This window comes from Cavia porcellus, unplaced genomic scaffold (assembly GCF_034190915.1).
Source record: "Cavia porcellus strain 051 isolate PalLab524CR breed Dunkin Hartley unplaced genomic scaffold, mCavPor4.1 scaffold_14, whole genome shotgun sequence".
Lineage (NCBI taxonomy): Eukaryota > Metazoa > Chordata > Mammalia > Rodentia > Caviidae > Cavia > Cavia porcellus.
In genome coordinates, this window is record NW_026947497.1 from 24,926,980 (window position 1) to 24,953,584 (window position 26,605).

General features: G+C 36.5%; 1 protein-coding gene across 1 annotated transcript in view; it reads left to right on the forward strand.

The window, feature by feature from the left end:
• The window catches only part of Abhd18 (abhydrolase domain containing 18), a 75,119-nt gene that overhangs the window by 1,644 nt on the left and 46,870 nt on the right, over positions 1 to 26,605 (forward strand). The window contains exons 2-3 of the mRNA XM_013160288.3: positions 12,055 to 12,162; positions 13,649 to 13,733. Coding sequence (XP_013015742.1) covers positions 12,071 to 12,162; positions 13,649 to 13,733 — 177 coding nt within the window. The 5' untranslated portion in view covers positions 12,055 to 12,070. The remainder of the gene's footprint in view (positions 1 to 12,054; positions 12,163 to 13,648; positions 13,734 to 26,605) is intronic.

A 26,605-nucleotide genomic window follows, 5' to 3' on the forward strand; every position in this document is an offset into this window, starting at 1 on the left:
TAAAACTTAATTTTTGTAAATGAAATAATTTGCTGTGGTGTATTAGGTCAAAGATTGTTTCCCATTGTATGTTCGGGTGGCTTTCTCAAGGTCACACAGCCAGTGGATGTACCTGAGTCTTTTGCCACTGGTGTTTTCCATTGCTGCCTCCAAGTGATGACTTCAGACCACAGGATACATGCAATGAGTATGTCACAAGTGGTGAAATCTGAATAAGCTCCAGTATCTCTTGGGAATCCGCATGCCCTTAATATCCAAAGTAAATATTTTTTAAAACCTCTTTTTAAAGGCCTTTGAAAAGGTGTTAAGATTACTTCCTGAATGTTTCATACAAAGAGCAAACAGTCTACTCATTGGATTTCATTAGATGAGTGTCAGAATAAATATGCATACCCTTCCCAAACAAATGAACTTCCTGTTTTTCTACTCTTTTCTAGTGTAAAAGTAAAAGAAATTAAACTCACTGCTCAAGGGTAGTTTTTCATGCTGGGTGTCTGAGTAAACCCTTGCTTACTATCTTAAACTTTTACTGGAAAGTAATTTAAAACAGAAGTTACTAAGCAAAAATTAGGTCTTTTTATTTAGAAAGTTTTTGTACATGGTGTTTTTTAGAATTTCATTATACCTTTGAGATATATGTAGACACTCTGTAAATAGAAATCCAGAAAAAAATTAGATTTATACTGTTTAAATATCTAGATACCACAGAGGAGGTAAAAAGTACTAGATGATACAATAGGCCATCAGTGTCACTTTAGCAATAGAGCTCATTTCTAGGAAAGACATATGATTCCTTGGCATTGTACTGAGCTTCTATTTTTGTTTCACTTTTTCCTCCCTTTTATAGTGGTTTAAAAATGTAGATGGGCAGTTGTATCATTTTGGCTTGATACATACTTCAGAAGTAGATCCTATTTCTGCAGAAGCTCTTTGGTGTCAGTGAAGCTTAAAATAAGGGCTTTTTGTATCTGGCATGGCTCTAGATGGTGCCACTTTTTGATAATTGGAGTTGCATTTACCCTGGACTTGGACTGTTGTTTGCTTATGGCGGCACTGTGTATCCCGAATACAGCCAGCCCTGCCTAGAAAGATTGAAATATTTAGATAGTCAGAAAATCCAAGTATTTTATATTGTTTTTGGGGCTGAAATAGAATGTAAGAAGATCTATATAAAAATCCAACAACCTTATTTATAGTAAGCTATGGGTGTGTGATTTGCTTTGTGTTCATTTGTCAGTTGTTTACTGAGGTAAATATAGCAAGGAGTACGCTGGTTTTAGACTTGGAGCAGACTGTTCTACCTCCGCCACTGCCCCCACCATTGCTCAATACTGAGGATTGAACTCAGGGCCTTCACACTACACTACATCCCCAGCCCAGTTTTTTATTTTGTATCAGACTATTTCTGAGTCACTAAGTTGCCCAGGCTGCATTTGAGTTTGTGATCTGCTTGCCTCAGCCTCACAGAGTCTGGGGCTACAGACGTGCACTACATACTCCAAGTCCAGCTTGGAGTGCTGACTCTTACAGCCTGTGTAATAAAGGTTTCTAGTTTAGGATTGAAAATCAGGAATGGCTAAACAATTTAGGCACGTATTAAATATAGTATGTTACAAAAATTTTGAAAAGTTTATTGTTCTTAAGTGACCGGCACAGCCCCAATGAAACGGGAGACGCTTCAGGTGGTAACAGGAACTGCCGCTGTATTTACGCGGGCTCTGGTTTATATATTGGGCCGTGACCAATCACAGGCTGCCCCAAGGAAGCAGGGCTGGAATGGGACGCAGGCTCTGGCTACTATACCCAGCTGTGGCCAATCAGGGGTTGCCACAGAGTCTGAGCACGAGGTGGGCACGAGGTGGCTAGTTTAGAGAGGGACGTAACGCGCATTGCGGAAGCTGACGTAGTCTTATCGTCCGGGGCGGGGTGTGTTGAGCGCCTGCGCCCGACACTTAAGTATTTTCTTGCTTCCCTTACACTTTTTTTACTTATGTATGTCTTTAGTTTTATCTCCCACCAGCATAAAAGACTGTTGAAATTTTTAAAAGTTAAATCTTATGAACAGTATATTATTTTTCTTTTCACTGAAAATGCTAGAGTTGGATTTTTAATTTTGTCTTTTTACTAACATGGAATCTGCCAATTGCTATTGATGCTATGGATGTTGCAAAGGAAAACACTGAACCCAGCCCATCCTGCGTTAGTAGAGAAAATAAAGGGTCTATAATACAGCACTTGTAAAGACAATAAAATCCTAAATTATGATGATATGCCACTGTTCTGCAGTTTAATAAATACACATAAAAAACCTATCCGTGTTTTATTTTGTGGTACTGGGGATGGAATCTGGAGGCTTTCTACCACTGAACTACATAACAGCCTTATTTACTTCTGAATGAATGAATGGATGAATAGATGACAGAGTCTAAGTTTCCAGGCTGGCCTTGAATTCGTGATCCTTATCCTTCAGTTCCCTTGATAGCTAGGATTACAGGCATATAACACTGTGCCTGGCTCAGTAGTATATATTTTAATAATTCCAGAAAGGTCCAAGGAAGTAATTAAAATCACTTTTCACTCAGAATTGCTTCCTTATGCTATCCCTGTTGTCCCAAAACATATCCAAAGGGTTGGCCGGTTTGGAATATGTAACACTCATCAGAATTTTACAAGTTGTGTAAAGAATAAACTATTGTGTGTTTCTACTCCACCTGGGTATGCTTCAGGTCAGTATGACACTCATCACCCATCATTAATACAGACCTACAGGTTAAAGGCACAGTCTTCTTTTTTTTTTTTTTCTAGATAGCATTCTGGGGAAAAAAAGGCACAGCCTTCTAGTGTCACTGCCAGTGCTAATCACACTTCAGGAATCTCTTGATCACCCAGCCTTCTAAGTTACTTGCCTGCAAATTTAGAGATTAAGATCCTTGTGGCTCAGGATATCACTGTACAGTACTGAAACTGCAGCATTAGCACAGTGTAGTGATGCACAACTGTAGTCCCAGCACTTGGGTGGCTGAAGTAAGTCCCCATGAGTGGACAATCTGAACTACATAGCAAGACTCTGTCAAAAATTTTTTTTAAAATAAAATCGGGGCTGGGGATTTAGCTCAATGGCACACGCACCTGCCTTGCAAGCAGGCAGTCGTGAGTTCGATCCCCGGTACCGATAAAAAAAATAAATAAATAAAATCAGGGTTCAGGGACATACTTAAGCGGCACAGTGCCTGCTTGGCAAGCACAAGACCCTTAGTTTGATTCCTGGTACCAAAATAAATAACTAAATAAATTGCAGCTTTCTAAAGGATACAGCTCAGAAACGGTCAAATGAAGGAATATGAAAGAAGCAGTGTGGAGCTGCCGTGCCTGTCCTTGTAGAGTCCGGAGCATCTCCTTCCAGAGATAGCAAAGTGCGCATCAGCTAAAAATCTCCAACCTTAGTCAGAGTTTTTACTGGGGAGTCATTACATACACATGAATGATTGAATCATTGGACAAGTTATTAAATGTGATTTCCCACTCTGTTCCCTTCTCTGAGGTCAAGCTGGTCCAAAGTATGGTTCAGCCCCAACCGTGTGAGTCACTTTATTACGGTAACACAGGCATTTAACCTGGAAAATCCCAAGGGTTTTAGCAGCACCATAACAGAACTGGGGTTAAAGATCAGATTTATTCTTTTTTGGAATATGGGGGAGGAGACTGAGGTCTGAACCTAAAATCTTTAAACTGAGCTGCGTACATCCCCCCTCTTTTAACAATTTCTTCCTGTCTCATAGTATCTAGTGCGTATTTTGGTCCTTATTTACCCTTTCAGTGTCTCACACCAGGGAAACAATGCAATATTTACACACACGGTGTTCAATGTATAGTCTCAAGGTACATCATTTACCTAGAAATGTCTCATGTTTATCTCTGTTTATGGCTGAATAGTACTACATGGTATATAGGCAAAGATTTCATGAACAAAACCCTGAATGCACAAGAAATACTACAAAGAATCAACAACTGGAATCTCATTCTATTAAAAAGTTTTTGCACAGTAAAAGAAATCACCAATAGAAGGAAAGAACAATCCACAGCATGGGAAAAATTTTAACCAGTTGTCCCTCAGACAAAGGACTAATATCTAGAACATATAAAGAATTGAAAAAAATCAGAGCCTCCCTGCTCCAGGCTTTAAAACCTCAGTCCAAAAATGGGCATCTGAGATGAAGACACACTTATGAGATGAAGAAATGGAAACAGCAAATAAAACTATGAAATTTGAGAGATACATATTAAAACAACACTGAGATTCCATCTTCAGAAAAAAATGGCTATTATCAAGAAATTAATAACAAATGCTGGTGAGCTAAGGGAGGAAAAGGAACCCTTCTTCACTGTTGTTAGGGATGTAGACTGGCACAGCCACCATGGAGATTCCTCAAAAAACTAGAATTAGAGATCCCATTTGACCCAACTATTTCCCTTCTGGTGTATCTTCTGAGAAGAATGAAGAATGTCATAGCACAGTGTTATATACCCACTCATGTTTATAGCAGCACAATTTGTAATAGCTACACCTTGGAAACAACCCAAATACCCATCAGCCAAGGCCTAGATGAAAAAAAGATGTGGGTTTTTTTTTTTTAATGCAGTGGAGTGCTGCCCCTATTTATTTACTTACTTATTTATTTTTGAGACAGGATCTCTTAAGACACTAACTTGCTGAGACTGAAGTTCAAAATTTAAGTCTTGCCTCAGCCTTTGAGTGCTGGAACTACAAGTGTGTATCACCGTACCTGCCGTACAGACATTACTCTTCAAGAAAAAGTAGCCAAGCAATTTAAACTTACACTACCTATATAGTTCCATGATTTTAATCATTCTTAATTACTGTATAAAAGAGACAGTATTTCAACAGTCATTTTACCTTTTACTATAGAAATATAAAAAACATGGTTTTCAAGCGCTTATTGGCTTATAGACAAATGTTTATCAGGTCTGTGAAGTTTGAGGTCTTGTTTTTCCTGTTGGTAAAAACATATGAAGTAATCAGGTCTGTGAAGTTTGAGGTCTTGTTTTTCCTGTTGGTAAAAACATATGAAGTAAATGTTACTTTGTATTGAGGATGTTAACTCAGACATTGTACTCAAAGGCTAAGTATAGGGTTTCCTCCATTGAAAACACAGTATCTATGTGGTCCTCATGATCATAGCCCTGTAATGTTTACACATTTATGTAATCCCCTTCTTTTTAATTTGGCCAGAACCTATGATCTATCTTTTAACCAACAGGAGTATGGCAAAGGTGACAGAGTGTCTCTCCCATAGCTCACACTGCCAGTTTGTGAACTTCTATGAAGAAAGCTAAAAGATTGAGAAGTGTGGATAGTCTCCAGAAGGCGAGGCTGACACACAACAAAAATTCCCTCTTGAGTCTATTTTTTTAATTTTCTGATACCAGGTATCAAACTCACAACCTCACGTTTTCCAGGCAAGTGCTTTTGCCACTAAGCTAAATCCCTAGCCCCTATTCTTGAGTCTTAACACTTGCAAGTAAGTAAAGTCTGCCAAAACCCTGTAAGTGGAATCTTCACCATTCATGCTTCTAACACAATTCAGCTTGGCTCCTAGCTTATTTGAAATGATCCGAAGCCATAAAACTGAAAGCCTAGCGTGGCTGGCTTCTTGGAAATTAATCCTTAAGGAAGCATAAAATGAAAAGATGAGGGGGAAACAGACTAGGCTCAGAAGAGTTCTTGATATTCTTTCATTTGAAGATCATAGTGAAACTTTCAAATGTTTAAATTATGTGGTGTTGCTTTTTGAAGAAAATAATACTTGAGTTCTGTTCTAAGTTAAATAGGATACTTTTTTATTGAGGACATATCAAAAGGAAAAGAAAACATCATTTGCCTTTCTACCAAAATTTTAAGGAGACTATCAATCTAGAATAACAAATCAGGCATGGTGACACATACCCAAAATCCCAGCAATCTGGGAGATTGAGAAAGGAGTGATGAAGGGGTGGAGGTGGGGGAGGTATCTGGGCAGTTTGGCAATTTGGTGAAACCTTGTCTCAAAATTTAAAAAGTTTAAAAGGTCTAGGCATGTAGTCAGTGCAAAGGCCTTGGGCTTAATCCTCAGTACTGCAAACTGAAATGAAATAGAAGGAAGGCTTTCCAAAGAATGAATTTATTTAGGAATATGCAGGGGATTGCAATCAGGGATAGGCATGGTGTAATGGATGTTGGTCATATCTGGGAAGACTGAGAGAAGGGTAACCTTTTAAAGACAAAAAGGAAGAAGTGCATGCAGTTTGCTTGAAGCAAAAGTTCATTGGTTACAGGGGCTTATTGCACGCAGTGACTTGTACTAGCCATTGCTACAAGAGGGTCCTCATAAAAATTACTGTTTGTAAGTTTGTGGATTACTAATGCTACTTGCAGTGGTGCTGCAAGCTGTTGTTGGAAAGATACCCTCAGAAAGGCCTTAACTGCAAGACTAGTTTGGGCAAAGTTTTTGTGATAGTTCTTTATCAGGCAAATGTGCATGAAGACCCTTCTTGTCATGGTCTCCCAGCTCTGTTTTATTAAGTGTTTGAGATAAGTGACTTCATTTTGATTCTGACAGCTTTCATGAATTAACTTCAAATTCTAAATTGTTTCTCCTTTTTAAATTATGATAGTTTAATTATGGTAGAATATTATAATTTTACTTATTTTAATTCTAAGTGTAGGGGCTGGGGATTTAGCTCAGCGGCATAAGCGCCTGCCTTGCAAGCAGGCAGTTGTGAGTTCGATCCCTGGTACCGATAAAAACAAAAAACAAAAAAAAAAATTCTAAGTGTACAGTTCAGTGTTACTAAATACATTAATACTGCTGAGCAAACAGTACCACCATCTGCCTCTAGTTTTCATCTTGCAAAATGTAAACTGTGCCTATTAAACAACAACCTTCCCACTTTCCCTTTCCCCCAGACACTAGCAACCATTATTCTACTATCTGTCTGTGAGTCTTGAATATTCTAGCTATCTCATATAAATGGAATCATACAGTGTTTGTCTTTTTATGATAGTATCAAGATTCATCAGTATGTCCATATAGTAGCATATGCTAGAATTTCTCTCCTTTTAAAAACAGTTTTCCATTGTATATATACATGTTTTTGGACACTTAAAAGTTTTAGATTTGTTAGTTTAATAAACAGTGCTTTATAGTCATGTCTTTGCATTAATGACATCATTTGATATTTGTGACATGCTTCTGATCTATTTGATTTAATAACTCAGGTCAGTAAACTCTTGGCCAGCCTACCTGTTTTTCTGTGACCTGTGAGCTAAGTTTAGTCTTTGCAGATAAACATTTGCACTGACTTTCATGATAGAGGCACTAACTTTGAATCCATTGATCCATTTAAGCAAGTTTCTAAGAAAAAAATGGAGTCTTCTTATCAATAGGCCTATTACTCCTTTCATTAATATTAAAAATTTTTAATTCCCTCAGTATAAAATTTTAAAAACCTATTTTCTTATGTAATTACTTATGGGAAGAAGGGAACAAATATGTCATTATTTGTTGTAAAGAGTTAATAATAGACTATGTAGATCTATAGATTATGACTCTGGCAAGTCACGACAGTGCGAGCTTGGGACGCTCCGGCGAGAGTGCTGTGGCCACTACCTTAGCTGCTCTAATGGTAGCCCCAGGACTACATGTTTATGACCAGCTCTTTTCCCTTTAGTTTCTTCCTGGGTCCAGAGGATCCATCTCCCCCTATCCAGACCTCTCCAGAATGTTTTATTCCAGCATCTGAGCTGTCTCTCTCAGGGAGGCTCTGTATCCTGCTGCTTACCAATCCAGCATCTTTAGCTTCTTTTTTCTCTTTAATATAAAAAAATTAAGCTGGGAATGGTGGTGTATGCCTGTAGTCCTAGCACTAGGGAGGCTGAGGTGAGAAGATTACTGTGAGCTCCAGACCAGCCAGGGTTACAAAGTACACCAGTCTGAACTGCATGGCAAACTGCATGCCCTCTCTCAAAAAAGAATATATATACATGAGCTTAAGGTATAAGCATTACATAAATCACTTCTATGATTCTCTGCAAATTTAAGTTGTATCTATTAATAATAGCAACATTATTACTGGTTCCCTGTACTATAACATTATTTAATACTCAAATCTATATTTTCATAATCTATAGATCTATATAGTCATGCTGAAGTCAGGGGTTGGCAAGCCCAATGGAGAACGGAGCTGGTGAGGGACCTGCACTAACCTGCAGTGAGTGCTTGGAATAAGACCCTCCCAATGGGAAAGGGGTGACCAACTGCACCACATGTTGGAATCAGGCAGGACGGGCATGAACAAGGAATAGCAGTGACTTCAGTTGGTTACTCTCTACCCAGAGCAGATTGGTGGGAACTGCTTGGCCTGGGTCACACCCCTGGCCAGGACCCAGTAAGTCATCCCAAACCAGTGTCATACACATGGCACACACTAACATGGGGAAGGCCCCTATAGGTTGACTGGCGGGAGGGGAGGGGCCAGCATACACCACCCTTGCTTGCACCTCAGTGACCAACAGAAAACTGGAGAGGGCAGAAATCCCTAGCCAGTGGGCTTCAGAAGAACAATAACCAACAAGGAAAGGCGCTGGGACCTCCACTATACATCCGTAAGGAGGAAACCAAAAACATGACAAGAGAAAGAAGTAAGAAAAAGCTCCCAGTCCCCAACCCTGTGAGTATTTACTCAATACTCACATATTATTGAGTAAATCACATAATATTGAGTAAATACAGAAGAGATTGAGGTCAGCAAACATGCAGTTTCAGACACCGCATCAGCGGACATAAAGGCATATCTTCACGACTTCATAGATGAGCTTAAAACTGAAATATTAATTCAAGTAAGGCAAGATATAAGAAGATTAATAAAATAAATGCTATGCATCTCTCAAGACACAGATGGAAGAATGGAGGAACACAAGAAAAAGAGAGAAATGTTCGATGAAGAATATAAAGAAAACCTAGAAAGCAGATTCAAAGAGATTACCAGGAAATTAAAAACTCCACTGAAAACTAGCAAAACTGCTTGAAACAAACTAAGGGCAGACTATCAAAACTTGAAGATAGGTTTGCAATGTATGATCATGAAAGGAAGATCTCTTAAAAATAACAAGGAAACAGGCAGTAACAATACAAAGGCTAGGAGGCTGGGGCATAAGCGCCTGCCTTGTAAGTGCATGGTCGTGAGTTCAATCCCTGATACTGACCAAAAAAAAAAAAAATACAAAGGCTAGAAGATGACAAGAGGATCTGTAACTTAAGAATAAAGAATGTGAATGAAGAAGCAGGGGTAAAAACAAAGGAAATACAAAGGCTATTCACAGAAATCATTAAGGAAAACTTCCCAAGCATAGGAAAAGGAAGTGATATTCAGATGTATGAGGCATACAGAACTCCAGCCACTTATAACCAAAACAGAGCTACACCCAGACATACAATAGTCAAGATCCCAGAAATTCAATATAAGAACAAAATATTAAAAACTGTCAGAGAAAAGAACCAGATCACTTATAAAGGAAAACCCATCAAAATCATGGCAGACTTCTTGACACAGACCATCAAATCAAGAAGAGCTCGGAGTGAAGTATTCTAAGCCCTGAAAAAAAATAACCTCCAGCCCAGACTGTGTAGCCTGAAAAACTGTCTTTAGAAGTTAATGGAGAAACATGACAAAGAGGAACTGGGGGAAATCGTGACCACCAATCCAACCAGAGAATACTGAAGAACATTCTAGAGGAGAAAATAAATACCAGGATTTCAGGAATAATGGCAGAGAGGCCTCAATGAATGGGGCAGACAGTGGAATGAAGGAGAAAAGTAGACAACTAGTAGCAGAAAAATAGCATAGCAGAAATGAGGCAGAGAAGGTTGGCTATAATCTCTAACATAGATGGCCTTTGATACACTAAAAAAAAAAAAAGGCAAGGTAGATCAGGAGGTAGGGTCCACTGAAATGCTCTGTATAGGAAATATAATTAACCTGAAAAAGGGTTTATGGACCAAAAGTCAAATATGAGGAAACAGTGCTCTGTGTGACAGGGAACCAGAGAGAAATAGGGGCAACTTGACCAGCACCTGCAGATAGGTTGGAAAGACAAGATGCTTATGTGCAGTAGAGAACTACTCAGCTATAACGAAGGAAAACCTTGAGGCTTTTGTAGGTAAAGGAATACAACTTGAGATCAAGTCCAGGAATGAGAAGGTTTGGAACCACTTAAGTAAATAGCAGGTTGCCCCTCCCCCAATCTAAAAACTGAGGGAGTTGGTGGGACCCAAAATGCGCCGTGCACCCTGTGGGAGTGAAAGGGGAGGAATAGTCTAAAAAAAGAAGGCAAAGGATATTGTTAATAGTGTATCAGGATTTAAAACCCACATTACTCACACCACTCTATTTAGATGGATTATATTCTGTTCCAGTTTGTCTACTTGTACTAGATTTGAGGGCACAGACAGCTATCCTGAAAATAGTGTGATATAATATGGTAATCATTCTTACTTTCCTATTAACTTAATCTGAAGCCCTGTATAACTTACACTATTTTATCATGACTGATCTTATTTGAATCTGGTTTGTTAGATTGCTGTTTTGTATTGATGGATTTTATTCAGATCTGTTATGATTGGTAGTATCAAGTCTTGACCGTATAGGCAACTACACTGAAGATGACAAGATTCACTAGGATACCCACTCTGGTTTGATTATTACCTGCTTTTGAACGTTTACATTGTCTACATGTTTTGTTTTTATTAATATTGTTATGTACCCTTATATTCAATTGTACTATGCCTGATGATATAGACAATTCTATTGAAGATAACAAGAGACAACACAGTAACCATTGTAGATCACCTTGTATTGTGATTTTATATGACTTTTTTATTTCATGTTTTTATAGGAATTTGTTTTATTTTGTCTTGGCTTTGTTTCTCCCTCTAATACAGAAAGGATAGAAATACATGTAGAGAATCATGCATGCGTAGAACCTATGAACAGTTTATGAGAACTGATTATATAACACATGATGAAATGTACAACTACTTTGAAGAAAAAGAGAGATTATAATACCCAGTGCTGATTCTGTAGCATCATGATGTGAAATCCAGCAATACTATTATTCTTTGTTCAGAGTGATTTTAGCCTGTTTTATTTTGTTTAATTTCAACATACATGAAGGTATGAAACGGCTATTTTGAAAAGAATGAGAGACACTATGACAGCCATTGTTGACTTCCCTATTGTCTGGTCTTGAAGACCTAAAATACCTTCCTGTATTCTGTTCGGAGCAGTTTTATACTGTGTTGTTTTGTATGAATTCTCTGTATATGAAGATATGGACAACTATTTGGAAGAAAACAAACACTATGATAGATAGTGAAGATCTATGATTATCTTGCTTTGAAATTTATGTCTCTTACATTGTTTTCTTATGTTTTGTTGTGTTTAATCTTACTCTTTTAAATAAAATTTTTAAAAGATACAAAAAATGATTAAGAGAAAAAAGTGCAGAAAAACAAAAATGAGACTTACAAATAACAACTATAAGGACAACAAAAACCTCAAAACAATAACAATGTACACTTTCAAAACAAGATAAGAATTTAATAAATCTTGTAATACTGCATATTGTTATCTTCAAGGAGTTGTTTAGATTACCAGATGTAGACATGAAAATTGATCTAATCATGTGAGTATTAACGGTTCTTTTCCAAGAATAGAATTAATAATATCTTAGCTATTTTATGTTATAAAACATATTTTTTAACAAATATATCTGATTTTCAAAACAATTCAAGAATTTACTCAATCTTTATTTTGACTGACATTCAAAGAAAAAGCAAATTGTCTTTCTGTCTTGATTAAATATAAAACATTTTAGGCAGGAGATGTAGTTTAGTTGGTAGAGTACTTGCAAAATGTGGATGAAGTTCTAGTCTTTGGGGGAAAAAAGAGAAAGAAAAGAAAAGAAAAATTTAAAGTCATTTTAAATTTTGCTTCTAGATGCTGTTTGCTACTAATGGGTGTGAGCAAATTAGACGTTCTCTACCGGAGACTTCTCCTCACCAAACTTTTTATTAGAGGATGGGGAAGGCCAGAGCACCTCAAAAGGTAATTATTTTTTTTCTAAATACTTTCTAACAATTTGTTTTATTGCAGTTATAAAATCCTATCCTCTCAAATACAGAATGTTTGATTGAGAAATGATTTTTTTTCCTATTGAAACACGCTATCCCTGTACAGTTCAGATTGCTCTTCAGCTCACTTTATAGCCAACATTGGTCTCAAATTTGCAATAATCTTCCTGCTTCAGCCTCCTAAGGCTGAGATTATAGACATGCACCACCAAGCCCAGTTTTGACTGGGATATTAAACTTTAAGTTATTTTAAAGATGTAATTGCTTCCTTTTATCTTTTTAGTTATTTCTCAAGTTTTAGCTCATCACTTCAAAAACTGGACCATGTGAAAAGTAATTCATCTATTAAAGAGCTCTCAGCAAGACAAAATAAGCTGGGTATAGTGGCACACACCTGTAATCCCAGCACTCCGGAGGCTGAGGCAGAAGGATCATCTTGTATTCAAGGCCAGCCTAGGCTACATAATGAGTTCACGAACAAGAACAAGACCCTGTCTCAAAAAAAAAAAAAAAAAAAAACCTAAATAAATACTGCAACAGCAAGCAGAAACAGCAAAATGACACCCAGGATTTGGAAGCAAATTCATTTTATATCATGTACATTGATTGGGGTCATTCTCAGAATATCAGGCCCTGATCTTTGGTGGTCTAAGGCTTATATGGGATAAGCAAGCAGGAAACATATAGGTAGATGACTTGTTAATTGGGGATTGCTTTATACAGTGTGCATCACAGAGAGGCAGTTGGAACTGGAAGAGGAACTCTTATCTGGGCAACTAAGAACCTGAAGTATACTAGCTGGGGCGAGGAAAGCATTTGCTGTTACAATACAAATTAGATTTTTTTAACTTCAGTAATTATTAAACTAATTTCCAGGCATTGACTTTTCTCGGGTAACCCAGATTTATAATGACTGTAAAACTGGAATAAAACCAAGCAAGGTGGCATACCCCTGTAATGCCAGCACTCGAGAGACTGAACAAGAGGATCACCATAAATTTGAAGCAGCCTGGGGTACATAGTTCAAAGCCAGCCTACATTACATAGCAAGGTTCTATCAAAAAACTTTAAAAAAAAAAAAAAAAAAACTAAATAAATACTTAAAGATTCAGCAAGGTCCATGCCTGTAATCCCAGCACTGGAGAGGCTGAGGCAGGAGGATTGCTGCAAATTCCAGGTTAGCCTGGGCTACATAAAAAGTTCAAGGCAAGCCTGCACTACATAGTGAGACTCTGTCTCAAAAAGTAAATAAATACCTAGAAATACACTATAGCCTATAGGATCTGGACCTAAGAAAATTAATTTTCAGTATCAGTGCCTTTAATTTTTTGTTTGATAAAAATTAAATTTTAATATGGTTTCTGAACTGAATTTGATAATATTTAATCTGTATGACTTAAATATAGTGGAGGTATATAAAAGGTGAATTGTTTTCATTTTTCTCTCCTTTTTCATACTAGACTTTTCGAATTCAGGAAGGTGATTGGAAACCGAGAAAGATGCCAGAATCTGGTTTCAAGCGATTATCCTGTGTACATTGATAAGGTATTCAAAATGCAGTTATAGAACTTCTGATTTAACATAAATATGTGCCATGAGTACACTAAATGTTGGAGTCTAACAACAAACACTAAAACATTAACGCAGTGGATTTTCATGTAATATTTAAAAGAAAGTTACTTGCACTTTTATTAATAACTGTGTTCATCTGGGAGCATATTGTTTACCTAAATGCAAAGTAGTAGTTAACCTGGATCTTTCTGAGTCTCATTTTGTATCTGTAAGCTCAAGAGAGTTAAACTAAATTATTCAACATTGAAGTATTAGAGGGGTGTAAAGTAGTCAGAGAATTGGCCGATAACAAGGTATTTCCAGAAAACACAAATGAAAATGTTATGAGATGTAGTTAATTGCTGAGAGAATGGTAGAAGTACAAAATTAGAGAAGATGAGAATGTTTGCGACATGGTTTTGGTTTTTAAGCAGCGAGCTGTTCTTTTGCCAGATATTTCTAGGTTAATGTAATTGAGATATTGGAGAAAGAATGTAGTGGGCAGGCTTCTTAGCCCTCACTGCCATTCAAGCAAAAAAACTCCCATGTCTTTTAGGTACTGGATATCTTTAGAAGACTTACTTTTTCAAAAGATTTCCTCTGCTGAAACCAAATTTTACAAACTGAAAACCTCTCCAGCATAGTACTTCCTTCTGTATCTTCTGAATTTAGAACTTTTTTCATTTTCTCAAATATTACTAAATATTTGTATTTTTTAAATGTTTCTATTTTCTCTAGGTTCTTATTTTTCTTTTTCTTTTCTTTTTTCTTTTTTTTTTTTTTTTTTGTCTTTTTCATTTTTATTGGTACCAGGGATCAAACTCACAACTGCCTGCTTGCAAGGCAGGCGCTTATGTCGCTGAGCTAAATCTCCAGCCCCGTATTTTTCCATCAAAATTACAGGGTCAAAAAAAACCGATAAAGCTTACCAAATTAAAAAATCAAAAATCTCCTTTAAGCCAGAAGTTTATGCCTGTAATCCCAGCTACTGCAGAAGCTGTGGAAGGATTGTGTCCTTACTCAGTCTTGCCTATTGAATGAGACCCTGTCTCAAGCTAAGATCTTTTAAAAAGGGCTGTGTAGCCCTCACATGCAAAAAGGGAAATTGCCTAACATGAGCAAAGCCCTGGATTCAATCTTTAGTACCACAAAGGGGGATAAAAAATGAAAGTCTCCCTTAATTTCTGCCACCTATTTCCACTTTGTTTCAAGGAGAAATTACTTTTAAGATGTTGCCTTCAAAATTAAAAGGACTTCCTGGGGACTTAGCTCAGCAGCATAAGCTCCTGACTGGCAAGTGTGAGGTTGTGAATTTAATCCCTGGTACAAAACAAAAAAATTAGAAGGACCAGGCCAGTAGCTCAGGGTTAGAGCACTTGCCTAACATGTTCAAGGCCCTGGCTCAGTCTCTATTACTGGGGGAAAAAAAAAAGATTTTGGAAAAGTGATTGTAGCAGTCTAAACTCTCACCAGCAAAGGAGAAGGTTCTTTCTCACCACAGCTCCGCAAGCATTTGTTACTGGTTGATTTCTTGATAATACCCATTCTTTCTGGAGTGAGGCATCTCAGCATTGTTTTAATTTGCATTTGTCAAATGACCAATGATGCTGGACATTTTTTCATATATTTGTGTGCTCTTTCTACTTCTTCATTTTGTGACTGGATCTTTAAATTTGGGTGGGTCTGGGTTTTTTTTCTTTATATATTCTAGATAGAGGTCCTTTAAGGAACAAGTGACAAATTTTTTTCCCACACTGTGGGTTGTCTCTTTACTCTGTTGGTGATTTCTCTTGCTGTGAAAAAGCTTTTTAATAAGATGAGAGAGATTCCACGTAATTGATCTTTGTGATAGTTCTTGTGTGACTTTAGTTTTGTTAATGAAGTCTTTGCCTAAGGCATTATTCAAGAGTTCTACCAGTTATATCTCCTAGTAGATTTAGTACTTCTGTTTTAATATTTAGATCTTTGATCCATTTTGAATTTACTTCAGTGAATGGTTAATTTTTGGCATGTGGAAAGCGAGATTTTCTTGCACTATTGATTAAACAGGCTTTCTTTCTTTTTTTTAAAATTTTAAAAAAAATTTTATTTAAAGAAAGGCTAAACACACAGAAAATGGGTAGAAATAATACATGCGTTCAGAGAAAAAATAAACAGTAAGAAATCACTAGTTAATGTTTACATACTGTCCTTTTATAAATAGTTGTTCAAGATACAAAAGTGGAACATATAAAATGGGAATTCAAACAGCAAGACTGCAAACAGTTTTGTTCAGCTATCCAACAAAAACTTAGTAATATGGTTGTCAATCCTATACACTTAAACATACACGCAGTTATCCATGTCTTCATTTATGTTGAGATTGCACAAACTAAAGCAGGCTAAAGTCATTCTGAACAAAGAATAATAATATTGCTGGATTTCACATCATGACACTCTGGGATCAGCACCAAGTACTGTAGTATCTTTTTTTAAAAATTTTATTTAAAGAAAGACTAAACAAAACAAAAAATGGGTAACAATGATACATACTTTGAAAGAAAAAAATAAACAGTAAGAAATCACTAGTTGATGATTACACATTGTCCTCTTACAAATAGTTATTCAAGATACTAAAGTGGAGCATATAAAGTGGGGATTCAAGCAGTGAGACTGCAAGCAGTTCTGTTCAACTATCCATCAAAAACTTAGAAATATGGTTATCAATCCTATGCACTTAAACATACATGCAGTTACCCATATCTTCAATTATGTTGAGATTGAACAAATCCAAGCAGTCTAATATCACTCTGAACAAAGAACAATCCTATTGCTGGGTTTCACATTATGACCCTCCAGGATCAGCACTGGGTACTTTAGTGTCTCTTTTTCTTCAAAGTATCTGTTCATTTCATTATGTGTCATAAGATCAATTCTCATAAACTGTTTATAGATTCCACACATGCATGAGTCTTAACATGTATTTCTATCCTTTCTATGTTAGAGGGAAAAACAAAACAAAGCAAGACAAAACAAAACATATTCCTATAAACACATGAAATGAAAAAGACATATAAGACCATTGTACAAGGAGTTCTACTATAGTTCCTGTGTTGTCTCTTGTTATCTTCAGTAGAATTGTCTATATCATCAGACATAGTATAATTGAGTATATCAGTACATAATAGTATTAATAAAAACAGAACTTTGTATATAGTATAAAACTTCAAACACCAGCAGTTATCAAACCAGAATGTGTATCATAGAGTCTTGTCATCTTCAGTGTAGTTGCCTATACTCTCAGACTTGGTACTATCAGTTTTGAATAAAATCTGTTGATACCAAACAGCAATCAAACAAACCAGATTTAACTAAGATCAGCCATGATAAAACTGTAAGTCATACAGGGCTCCAGGTAAGATAATAGGAAATTAAAGATGATTACTGTGCTATATCCTGATGTTTTGGGATAGCTGTCTGTGCTCTCAAATCTAATGCAAGTAGACAAACTGGGACAGAATAAAATCTATCAGAAAAAAAAAAAGAATAAAATCTATCTAAGCAGAGTAGTGTGAGTAATGTGGGTTTTAAATCCTGATACACTATTAACAATATCTTCTGCCATCTTTTTTAAGACTCTCCCTCCACTTTTACTTCCCCAGGGTACACTTAAACAGGCTTTCTTTCAGTGAAGGTGTTTGGTACTTTTGTCAAAGATAAGGAGGCTGAATATGTGTGTAGTTTTTTCTAATCTGTTCCATTGATCCTCAAGTCTTTTTTTTTTCGTTGCCAGTGCCTTGCTCTTTTTATCACATTTGCTTTATAGCATGATTTTAAGTCTGGGATTGTTACTGATTGGTTTCTGTTGGTTGATCTGTCCATTTCTTCTACATTTTCCATCTTATTAAAATACAGGTTCTTGGCCAGGGATTTAGGTCAGCAGGATAAGCACTTGCCTGGCAGGCACAAGTTATTGAGTTTGATTCCAGTACCCAGTACCAAAAAAAAGTTCTTGAAGTAGGTATTGCCTTTGTTGCCCAGAATTTCCTTTGCTATTCTAGATCTCTTCTCATTACAAATGAATTTATTTTCTCTAGTTCTGTGAGATATGCTGTTGAAATTTTGATTGGTATTGCATTAAATCTGTATAACAGTTTCAGGAATATGGCCATTTTTATTATCTTGGTTCTTCCTACCCAAGAGCAAAAGATATCTTTCCATTTTCTGATACCCTCTTCAATCTCCTTTTTTAGAATACTGTAGTTTTCAGTGTAAAGGTCTTCACTTCCTTCATCAGATGGATTCCAAAGTATTTCATTTTTTGGATGCTATTGTGAAAGGTGTTATTTGCTTGATTTTTCTCTCAGTACATGTGTTGTTTGTGTCCATGAATGTTACTGATTTTTGAGTGTTGACTTTGTATCTAGATATGTCACTGAATTTGGTTGTTCAACCTAGAAGTGTTTTGGTGGAATTTTGGAGGTTTTCTAAACAGAACATCATGTCATCTGTATTTTTCCCTTCCTTCCTTATTCCTTTTCTTTCTTTTATCTAATTGCTCCATCTAGTATGTCCTGAACTGTATATATTGAATAAGACTGGTAATAATGGACATCTTCATTTCTGATTTTGGCGTGAAAGCCTTTGGTTTTTGTCTATTTAGTATGATATTGGCTGTTGATTTCTGGTAGATGTCTTTTATCAGATTGAGGTAAAGACCATCTATTCTAATTTGCTGTAGGCTTTTTATAGTGAATGGGTGTTGGGCTTTGTCAAATGTGTTTTCTGCCTCTAGAGATAAATGTATGTTTTTGTCGTTGGCTCTGTTAACATGATATATTACATTTATTGATTTTTGTTTATTGAAACATCCTAACATCCCTGGGATGAAACCTACTTTGTCATGGTATAATCTTCCTTGTGATTTACTGCATTCTGTTTGCCAGTGTCTTATTGAGGATTTTTGCATCTATGTTCATTAGGGAGCTTGGCCTGTAGTTCCCTTTCTTGGTTGGGTCCTTCTCTGGTTTTGGTATCAGGATAATGCTTGCTTCCAGGAATAAATTTTGAAGTTTTGCTTCTATTTCAATTTCATCAGAAACAGTGATGTTAAGTCTTCTCTAAATTTCTTGCAGAATTTAGCAGTGAATTTGTCAGAACCTGGGCTTTTCTTTATTGGTAGGTTTTTAATTACATCTTCAGTTTTACATCTTCATGATTCAGCTTTGGTAATTCATGTGTATATCTAGGAAACTGTCCTTTTCTTCTGTATTTTCCATCTTATTAAAATACAGGTTCTCCAAGTATGTATTAACAATCTCCTGGATTTCTGCAGGATCTTTTGTGATTTCATCCTTTATATGGATTTGAGTCTTTTCTTTCCTTTTTTGATAAGGTTGGCTAAGGGTTTATCTATTTTATTTAATCTTTCAAAGAACCAATGAATCTTCCATCCTTTGATTGTTTGTATTATTTCTTAGCCTACTCTGCATTACTTTCTGCTCTGATCTTAATAATTTCCTCCCTCATACAAGTGTTGGGCTTGACTTGCTCTTCTTGTTCTAGATGTTTGAGGTTCAGCATTAAGTTTTTTATTTGTGTACATTCTGTTTTCCTGATACAGGTATTCACTGCTATAAATTTCCCTCATAAAACTAGGTGTGGTGGCACATGCCTGTATTCCCAGCACTTGGGAGGCTAGGGCAGGAGGACTGCTGTGAATTTGAGGCTAGTCTGGACTACAAAGTGAGTTCAACACCCTTCTGAACTGCATAGTGAAACCCTGTCTCAAAAAGATATAAATCAATCAATCAATCAATAAATAAAATTTTCCTGGAAGGACTGCTTTAATTGCATCCCATAATTTCTGATATGCTGTATTGGCATTATCATTTAATTATAGACACTGATTAATTTCTTCTTTAATCTGTGACCCATTGGTTATTCTTGTGGTTTCATTTGCCATTGATTTCCAGTTTCATTGCTCTGTGGTCTGATAATATGCATGAGATAATGTCAATTCCTTTTAATTACTTAAGCATATTCTATATACTAGTATTATGTGGTCTGTTTTGGAGATCATCCCACATCCAGCTGAGAAGAATATGTATTCTATGTTGTGGGGTAGAACACTACTAAGTCTGTTTATTAAAAAGGTGCATTCAGTTCTGATTATTTCATTGTTGATTTTTTTTTGTCTGTTTGATGTGTCTGTGATAGTGGGGTTTTTAGGTGCCCTATTATGATTGTATTAGTGTTTATTTGATTTTCCATGTCTGTTAATATTTGTTTTATATAGGTGGGTGCACTGGTATTTGTGCATATATATTTATGATTGTTATCTCTTCTTGGATTGTTCCCTTTACAAGGATGTGGTGACTTTCTGTGTCTCTCTTAATCAGCCTGGCTTCAAATCCATTTTGTCTGCAAATAGAGTGGCAACCCCTGCTTTTTCTGGTTTCCTGTGGCATGGAGTATTGTTTTCCATCCTTTGACTTTCGGTCTATGAATTTCTTTTTTAATTAAATGTGTTTCTTATATGCAGCATATTGTTGGATCTTCCTGACTGATCCATTGTACCAGTCTGTTTTCTTTCATTGGTAAGTTGAGACCATTAATATTGATGGTTATGACTCATGTTGACTTATACTTGTTATGTTGTTTTCCTGTTGTTATCTCCCTTTTTCCCCTATTTTTTAATTGTTTGCCTTGCCTGGTGGATTCATTCTGTTGGGATTCATGGAGCTGTAATCCTTGTTATCTGTCTCTAGAATGGCCTTCAGGACAGTTTGGAGTGCTGGTTTGGTGTGAGTGAATTTCCTCAGGTGGTCTTTGTCATGGAAATATTTGTATTTCTCCATCAATTTTGAAAGATAGTTTTGCAGGGTGCATCAGTTTGGGCTAGAGATTGTGTTCTTTTAGGGCTTGAAATACTTCACACCAATCTCCTTGACTTAAGAGTCTCCTGTGATTCTGATGGGCTTTCCTTTATAGGTGACTTTTTTTCTCTAACAGCTTTTAATATTCTGCTTTTGTATTGAATTATTGGAATCTTGACTTGCCTTGCTATAGATTTTTTTGATCATGGCTAATTGGAGTTGTACATGCCTCACTTGTCCGTATGTCAAATTCTTTTTCCCTGCTTGGTAAGTTTTCTCTCTAAGTATTTGTGAATAGGATTTTTATGTTATTTGTGGTATCTCCTGCTTTTTCATTGACTCTGATTAATTGTATGTTATTCTTTGCATCATCTAGCATCTGCTGAGTGAATTTCTCATGGTACCTTGCTATTTTTTGTCAATCTGATTTTGTTTTTAAGTATTATAGGTCACAAACAGATTTGTGCTGGTGCTGTACCTTCCTTACTTTCATCCTTCTAATGAGCTGACAAGCTCACTAGTCACACATACAACAGTAGTTTCAGTCTTGTGCTTATAAAGCTGTATAATACTGTCCTGAATAACTCATTCTGATTCACAGTAAAGATTTTTAATTTAAAGATAGTAAAAATCCAACAAAATAAGACACAACAAAGCCAATTAAAACAATGCAACAAAATTGGCACAGAACTTCAAAGCAGGATACCAGAAAAAAAACTATAGGTACCATAGTATATCTTGTTATCTTCACAATAATTGTCCATTCTGTCACATATAGCAAAATAAAACCAAAACCAATCAAAACAGAATATTGAATAAAGCAAGACAGTTAATCAGAACAAAGCAAAAATAGTAAAATCAATATTTGACTTCAAGGACAAGATAGAAGGAAATCCCCCATATTTACTATATTACATACTGACATTCTCCCAAGAGATGCTCAGATCACTGTCCCCTGGTCTGCATAATCAACCAAAAACTACAAGCATTTAGTTGATTTATTTATGTACCTTAGTTGCTATCAACTCATCCTGTCCTCCAGACTAGCGGATTGCTTGTTGGGGAGGGGAGGATGACACAGATGGTGTTTCCTTCTCAGCCTGTGCACCAGTAGGCTCATGGGAGGCGCTGGAACTCTTGCACAGCTTACCAGGAAGGCTGGCTAGTTGATTTCTTGGTTGGTCCCCCAAGTCCCAGCATAGCCGATTCTCGGAAAAGTCTGACTTTTCTCTCCTAACTTGTTCTGATTAAAAGAATTCAAAAGTAAAATCTAACTTCCTGTTTATCATGCTGACTTTCAAAAGAATCTGAACTTACAGATCAGCTACTGAAAAGTGTTTCCTTTATTTGATGTTATACATACATGACACTAAATTGCCTTTTAGTAAGTAAAAGGCAGCACCTTTTGATGTAGGGAATTCTAATTAAATTGGCATAATCCAGACCAAAAATAGAGAGGTTGCTTCCTTGTCTTCAACCACTCCCTTTAACAAGCTAATAAACACAAGTTGAAACAAAATTAGCTTACTTGGTATCTTAATTATTTTTTATTTGTCACTTAGACAAAATACCTGATGCCCAAAGTTGGGAAAGGAAATGTTTATTTCTTACAGTTTTTTGAGGATTTAGTCTATGTTTAGTTGGCTCTAAGGCAGAGTGTCATGGCGGGGCTGCAGTTTATGGTGGCTGCAAACAGCAAGGTGGAAAGCGACGAGAGAGAGAGACACGCCTTTTTTGTCATTACATTGTATGCTGGCTCCACCCCTATGTGGGTATAGCACTGACATCATCAATCTAAGTTCTAGACAATGAACCAATCGCAAATGCATAATGCAAACACATGACACCTGGGGGCCACCAACATAAACCATGACACTTGGTTTTGAGATAATGAAGGATTTCTATAGTATTTAAAAATATTTACATAACTAGTTACATAAATTAAAATATAAAACCAGCCTTCACTAGGTTTTGAGATACATTCTGTCTTTTTTTTTTTTTTTAATTGGTACCAGGGATCGAACTCACGACTGCCTGCTTGCAAGGCAGGTGCTTATGCTGCTAAGCTAAATCCCCAGCCCCGAGATTATATTCTCAATCTTCGTGAAAAGTCAAACATTAGTAATGAATTCCAACTACGTATTTAGAAAGAGAAAACAGTGATAGTATTTACTGATTATTTCAAAACTTGAAAAAAAAAATACCCATTTAGTTAAAAGCCAATTTTAGTTAAATCAGAACTGTCCAACAAAAATATTCCACCAGCCATTCATAATCTGAATTCTGGTGTCTGAGATCTTTGAAATTATGGTACACATAAAAAAGCCATGAGACATTTCTGTTCTATAATAAATAAAGCAGTGACTGTTACTCATCACAAGCTTATTTGAGGTGGGCTGTGATGCCAACAAAAATCATTTTTTGTTCCAGAGATGTACTGTTTGGGATTCTCCAAGTACTCCATCAGCAAATCCTCTCCTCAGGTGATATATTTATTCTTTGTTGGCATCTGAGTAAGAGAAGCCTACAGCCTAACCTGTGTTTCACCCAAAAAGACCATGGATATTTGGCCTGGTCCTGTCATTGCTTCTCTTCTCTATAGCGAGGTACTAGGAAGACGTCTATACAAAAACTTGCATTTCTCAAAATCAGCCATTTTTAATCTGCCGTGGCTTCTGTGTTAGGTGCTCACTGCTCTTTCCTTACTACCACAAGGGATATTCCAGTTCAGAAACCAGACATCCTGCTTTCTTGGTCCTTTGCTATTTTTTAAGTCTTTTTTCTTGATCACCAACCACAGTTCTGTCTTATATATTTCCTAGATTCTGCCCTCACATTGGCTCCTTCTGCTGTGTATACTTCCAGTGCAATTTTTAATCTTCTGAATATCTATTTGAATCTGTTTCATGGATTCTATTTCTTTTCTGTTTTGGGATTCCATCATTTTCTTAAACCTTTCTATTATCTGTATTTGCTGTAGAGTCCCTAAGCATATCTTTCAGTTATTGTCACCATATCTGTACTTACCTGCAAAATTATTTGTGATTTGATTAATTTTTTACAATCTTATTTGCTTTGTTACTTCTGCTGTTAGCACTTCAGAGTCTAGGGAGCTGGATTTCCAATTCTACTTCACTGGCATCTGGGTTTGTCTTTTTGAGCTGGTCAACTGGGGTTGCATCTTGTTTAAGAGTCTTCTCATTTTTTTTTTCAAATTTAATCCCTGGGTCAATACTTGTAAATTGCCTTTGGTGAGCAGCTTTATTGCTAGTATTTTTTAGAATCCTTAGGAAATGACTACTTTTCAAAGTTGTCTTCCAGATGTAGCTTGCTTTCTGGTTTTGAGTCTGTTGTAAGATTCTACCTCTTTGATTTATTGGGAATGAGAAGTTGCTGTCTGCTTGGCCCAGCCCTTGGTTCTTTGGTATTAGCCCATAATATTTTTTAAAACTCTTAGGCAATCTCAGTCTTGACATACCAGGAAGAATGGCTGAAACAATTATATCACTTTGGCTAAAGTGGTACTATCAGTAGTAACAGTGGCATCAAACATTGCCTAGAAAATGACAAACTGAGGTAGCTATTAATTTGCCACATTTAATCATATGAACTAACATTAACAAAATCTAAAATTGTATGCAGTAAATAAGCCCTCGATTTGACAATTTTACCTGTAAAGGAGAAGAGTTAAAAGGGTTCAGGGGGAAAAATAGAAGAACAGGACAAGATTAGAAGCAAGGCTTCAGGACAAGGGTTGTGCAAACTTTGGGAAACTGGTGCAGAAAACAGAAAAAGACGAGAGAAATAAAAATGAGCAGAACAACATAATAAAAACTAGAAACTGTGTTCACACTTGTGTAAAAACAAGAACAATGAAGAAAAAATGTCCACTTCAAGGTGTGTCTCTTCTATTATGGTAGACAGTGTGGGCAGGCAGATTCTAGATCCATCATGATTAATCCCAGCAAGCCAGTAGTAGCTCTGCAGTGGGATGGTAGATAATCCCAGCAAGACTGCACCTTTATTTTCCCTAAAGTTCAGGTTGGTTTCTGGCCATGAGGCTGAAACCATACCTGATTAGCCTGCAGCAGTCTGTACTCCTGTGGGCTTGAATTTAGCTGGGAGTTGCTAGATGGAGTCAGCAGTTACTCTTGAGTTTGAACTCAGTTGGCCCCTCTCCAAAATGGTCAATTACTATCTCCTTTGGGTCATCTGAACCCATATAACTCCAGCCACTGCAGTCTGATTTGTCCCCTGTGTTCACTGGTGCTTTATCTCAATAGAGAGCTCTGGGGTTGCTAGTAGTCACCAAGCATCTGCAGATTTCAGCTACGCCTCCCATGCAGTGAGTCCAGTCTCAGGGAGAACAGCACCACCTTCCACCTCCTTCTTAGTTTCTCTCTGTGATCTCCCCCCAGGATTCACTTTTCACTGCGGATCCTTCCAGGGTCCTCAGGACCCACTTCCCTCCTCCTTGTCCTCACATTGCTGTATTCCAGTGTCTGAACACCAGATCTCAAAGAGGATCTTTTACTGTTCATCACTCCACCATCTTCCCAGAACTCCTTCCTTGTTTTCATGTCATCTTTTTTAGGTTCCACATACTAGGGAAAACATGCAGTACTTAACTTTCCATATCTGGCTTATTTTGCTTGTTAACATGATCTTCAGAACCGTCCATTTTCTTGCAAATGATATAATTTGTTTCTTATGGCTGAATAATACTCTACTGTGTATATATATACCATATTCCTTTTCATCCATTCATCTGTTGATACAGAAGCTGGTTTCATATCTTGGCTACTGTGAATTGTGACAAAAATATATATATATATATATATATATATATAGTACATTGGTTTTAACTCTTTCTGGTATATATTGAAGGAGGGATATATTAGGTCATATGGTAATTCAGTTTTGTTTTTTTTTTTTTTGAGGAACCACTATACTAATTTCTACAGTGGCTGTGGTATTTTGCAATCCTACTGGAAGTGTAGAAGAGTTCCTTTTTCTACACATCTTCCCCAGCATTATTTTTTCTGTTCTTGATAATAGCTATCTGACTGGGATGAGAGAAAATCTCAGTGTAATTTTTATTTGCATTTTATAATATTTAAAGGTGATAAACATTATTTGTTATTTATACTTCTTTGAGAAGTGTCTGTTCAGTTTATTTGTTCATTTGACTTCTCTATTTGATTTTTTTGGTGCTAAATTTTTGAGTTCTTTCTATATTCTAAATATTAATCATCGGTTGGAAGAGTAGCTGACAAAAGATTTTGTCCTATTCTGTAGGATGCTCCTTTACTCTTTTGGTTGTTCTCTTGCTATGCAAAACTTTTTAAATTGGTGTAGTTGCATTTGTCGATTTTTGCTGTGCAATTGGAGCCCTATTCAGGAAGTCTGTGCCTGTGCCTGTTCCTGTGCCTGTGGGTTCAAGTGTTTTCATTGTTTTCTTCTAGCAGTTTCAAAGTTTCAGGTTTTATAGCTAGGTCTTTGATACATTTTGGATTGGTTTTTGTAAAGGATGAGAGGTAAGGATCTAGTTTCAATGTTCTATAAGTGAATATCCAGTTTTCCCAGTACAATTTGTTAGTCTGTCTTCTGCAGTGTAAGTTTTTAGTACCTTTTTCAAAAATCAGATGGGTAATTATATGGGTTTGCTTCTGTGCCTTCTGTTCTTTTCCATTGGCTTATATCTATTTTTGTGTGGTACCATATTATTTTTGTTAATGTAGCTTTCTAGTATAATTTGAAGTCAAGTATTGTCATGCCTCTGTCTTGCTGTCTTTGCTTAAGATTGTTTATGGTTATTATGTGTTATTTGTGTTTCCATATGAATTTTAGGATTTTTTTTCTAGTTTGGTAAAGAATATCATTGGAATTTTGATGGGGATTGCATGGAATCTGTCGATCACTTTTGGTAATATGGCCATTTTAACAGTATTGATTGTACTGACTCAGACGATGAGGAGTCTTTCCATCTTTTGTTGTCTTCAGTTTCTT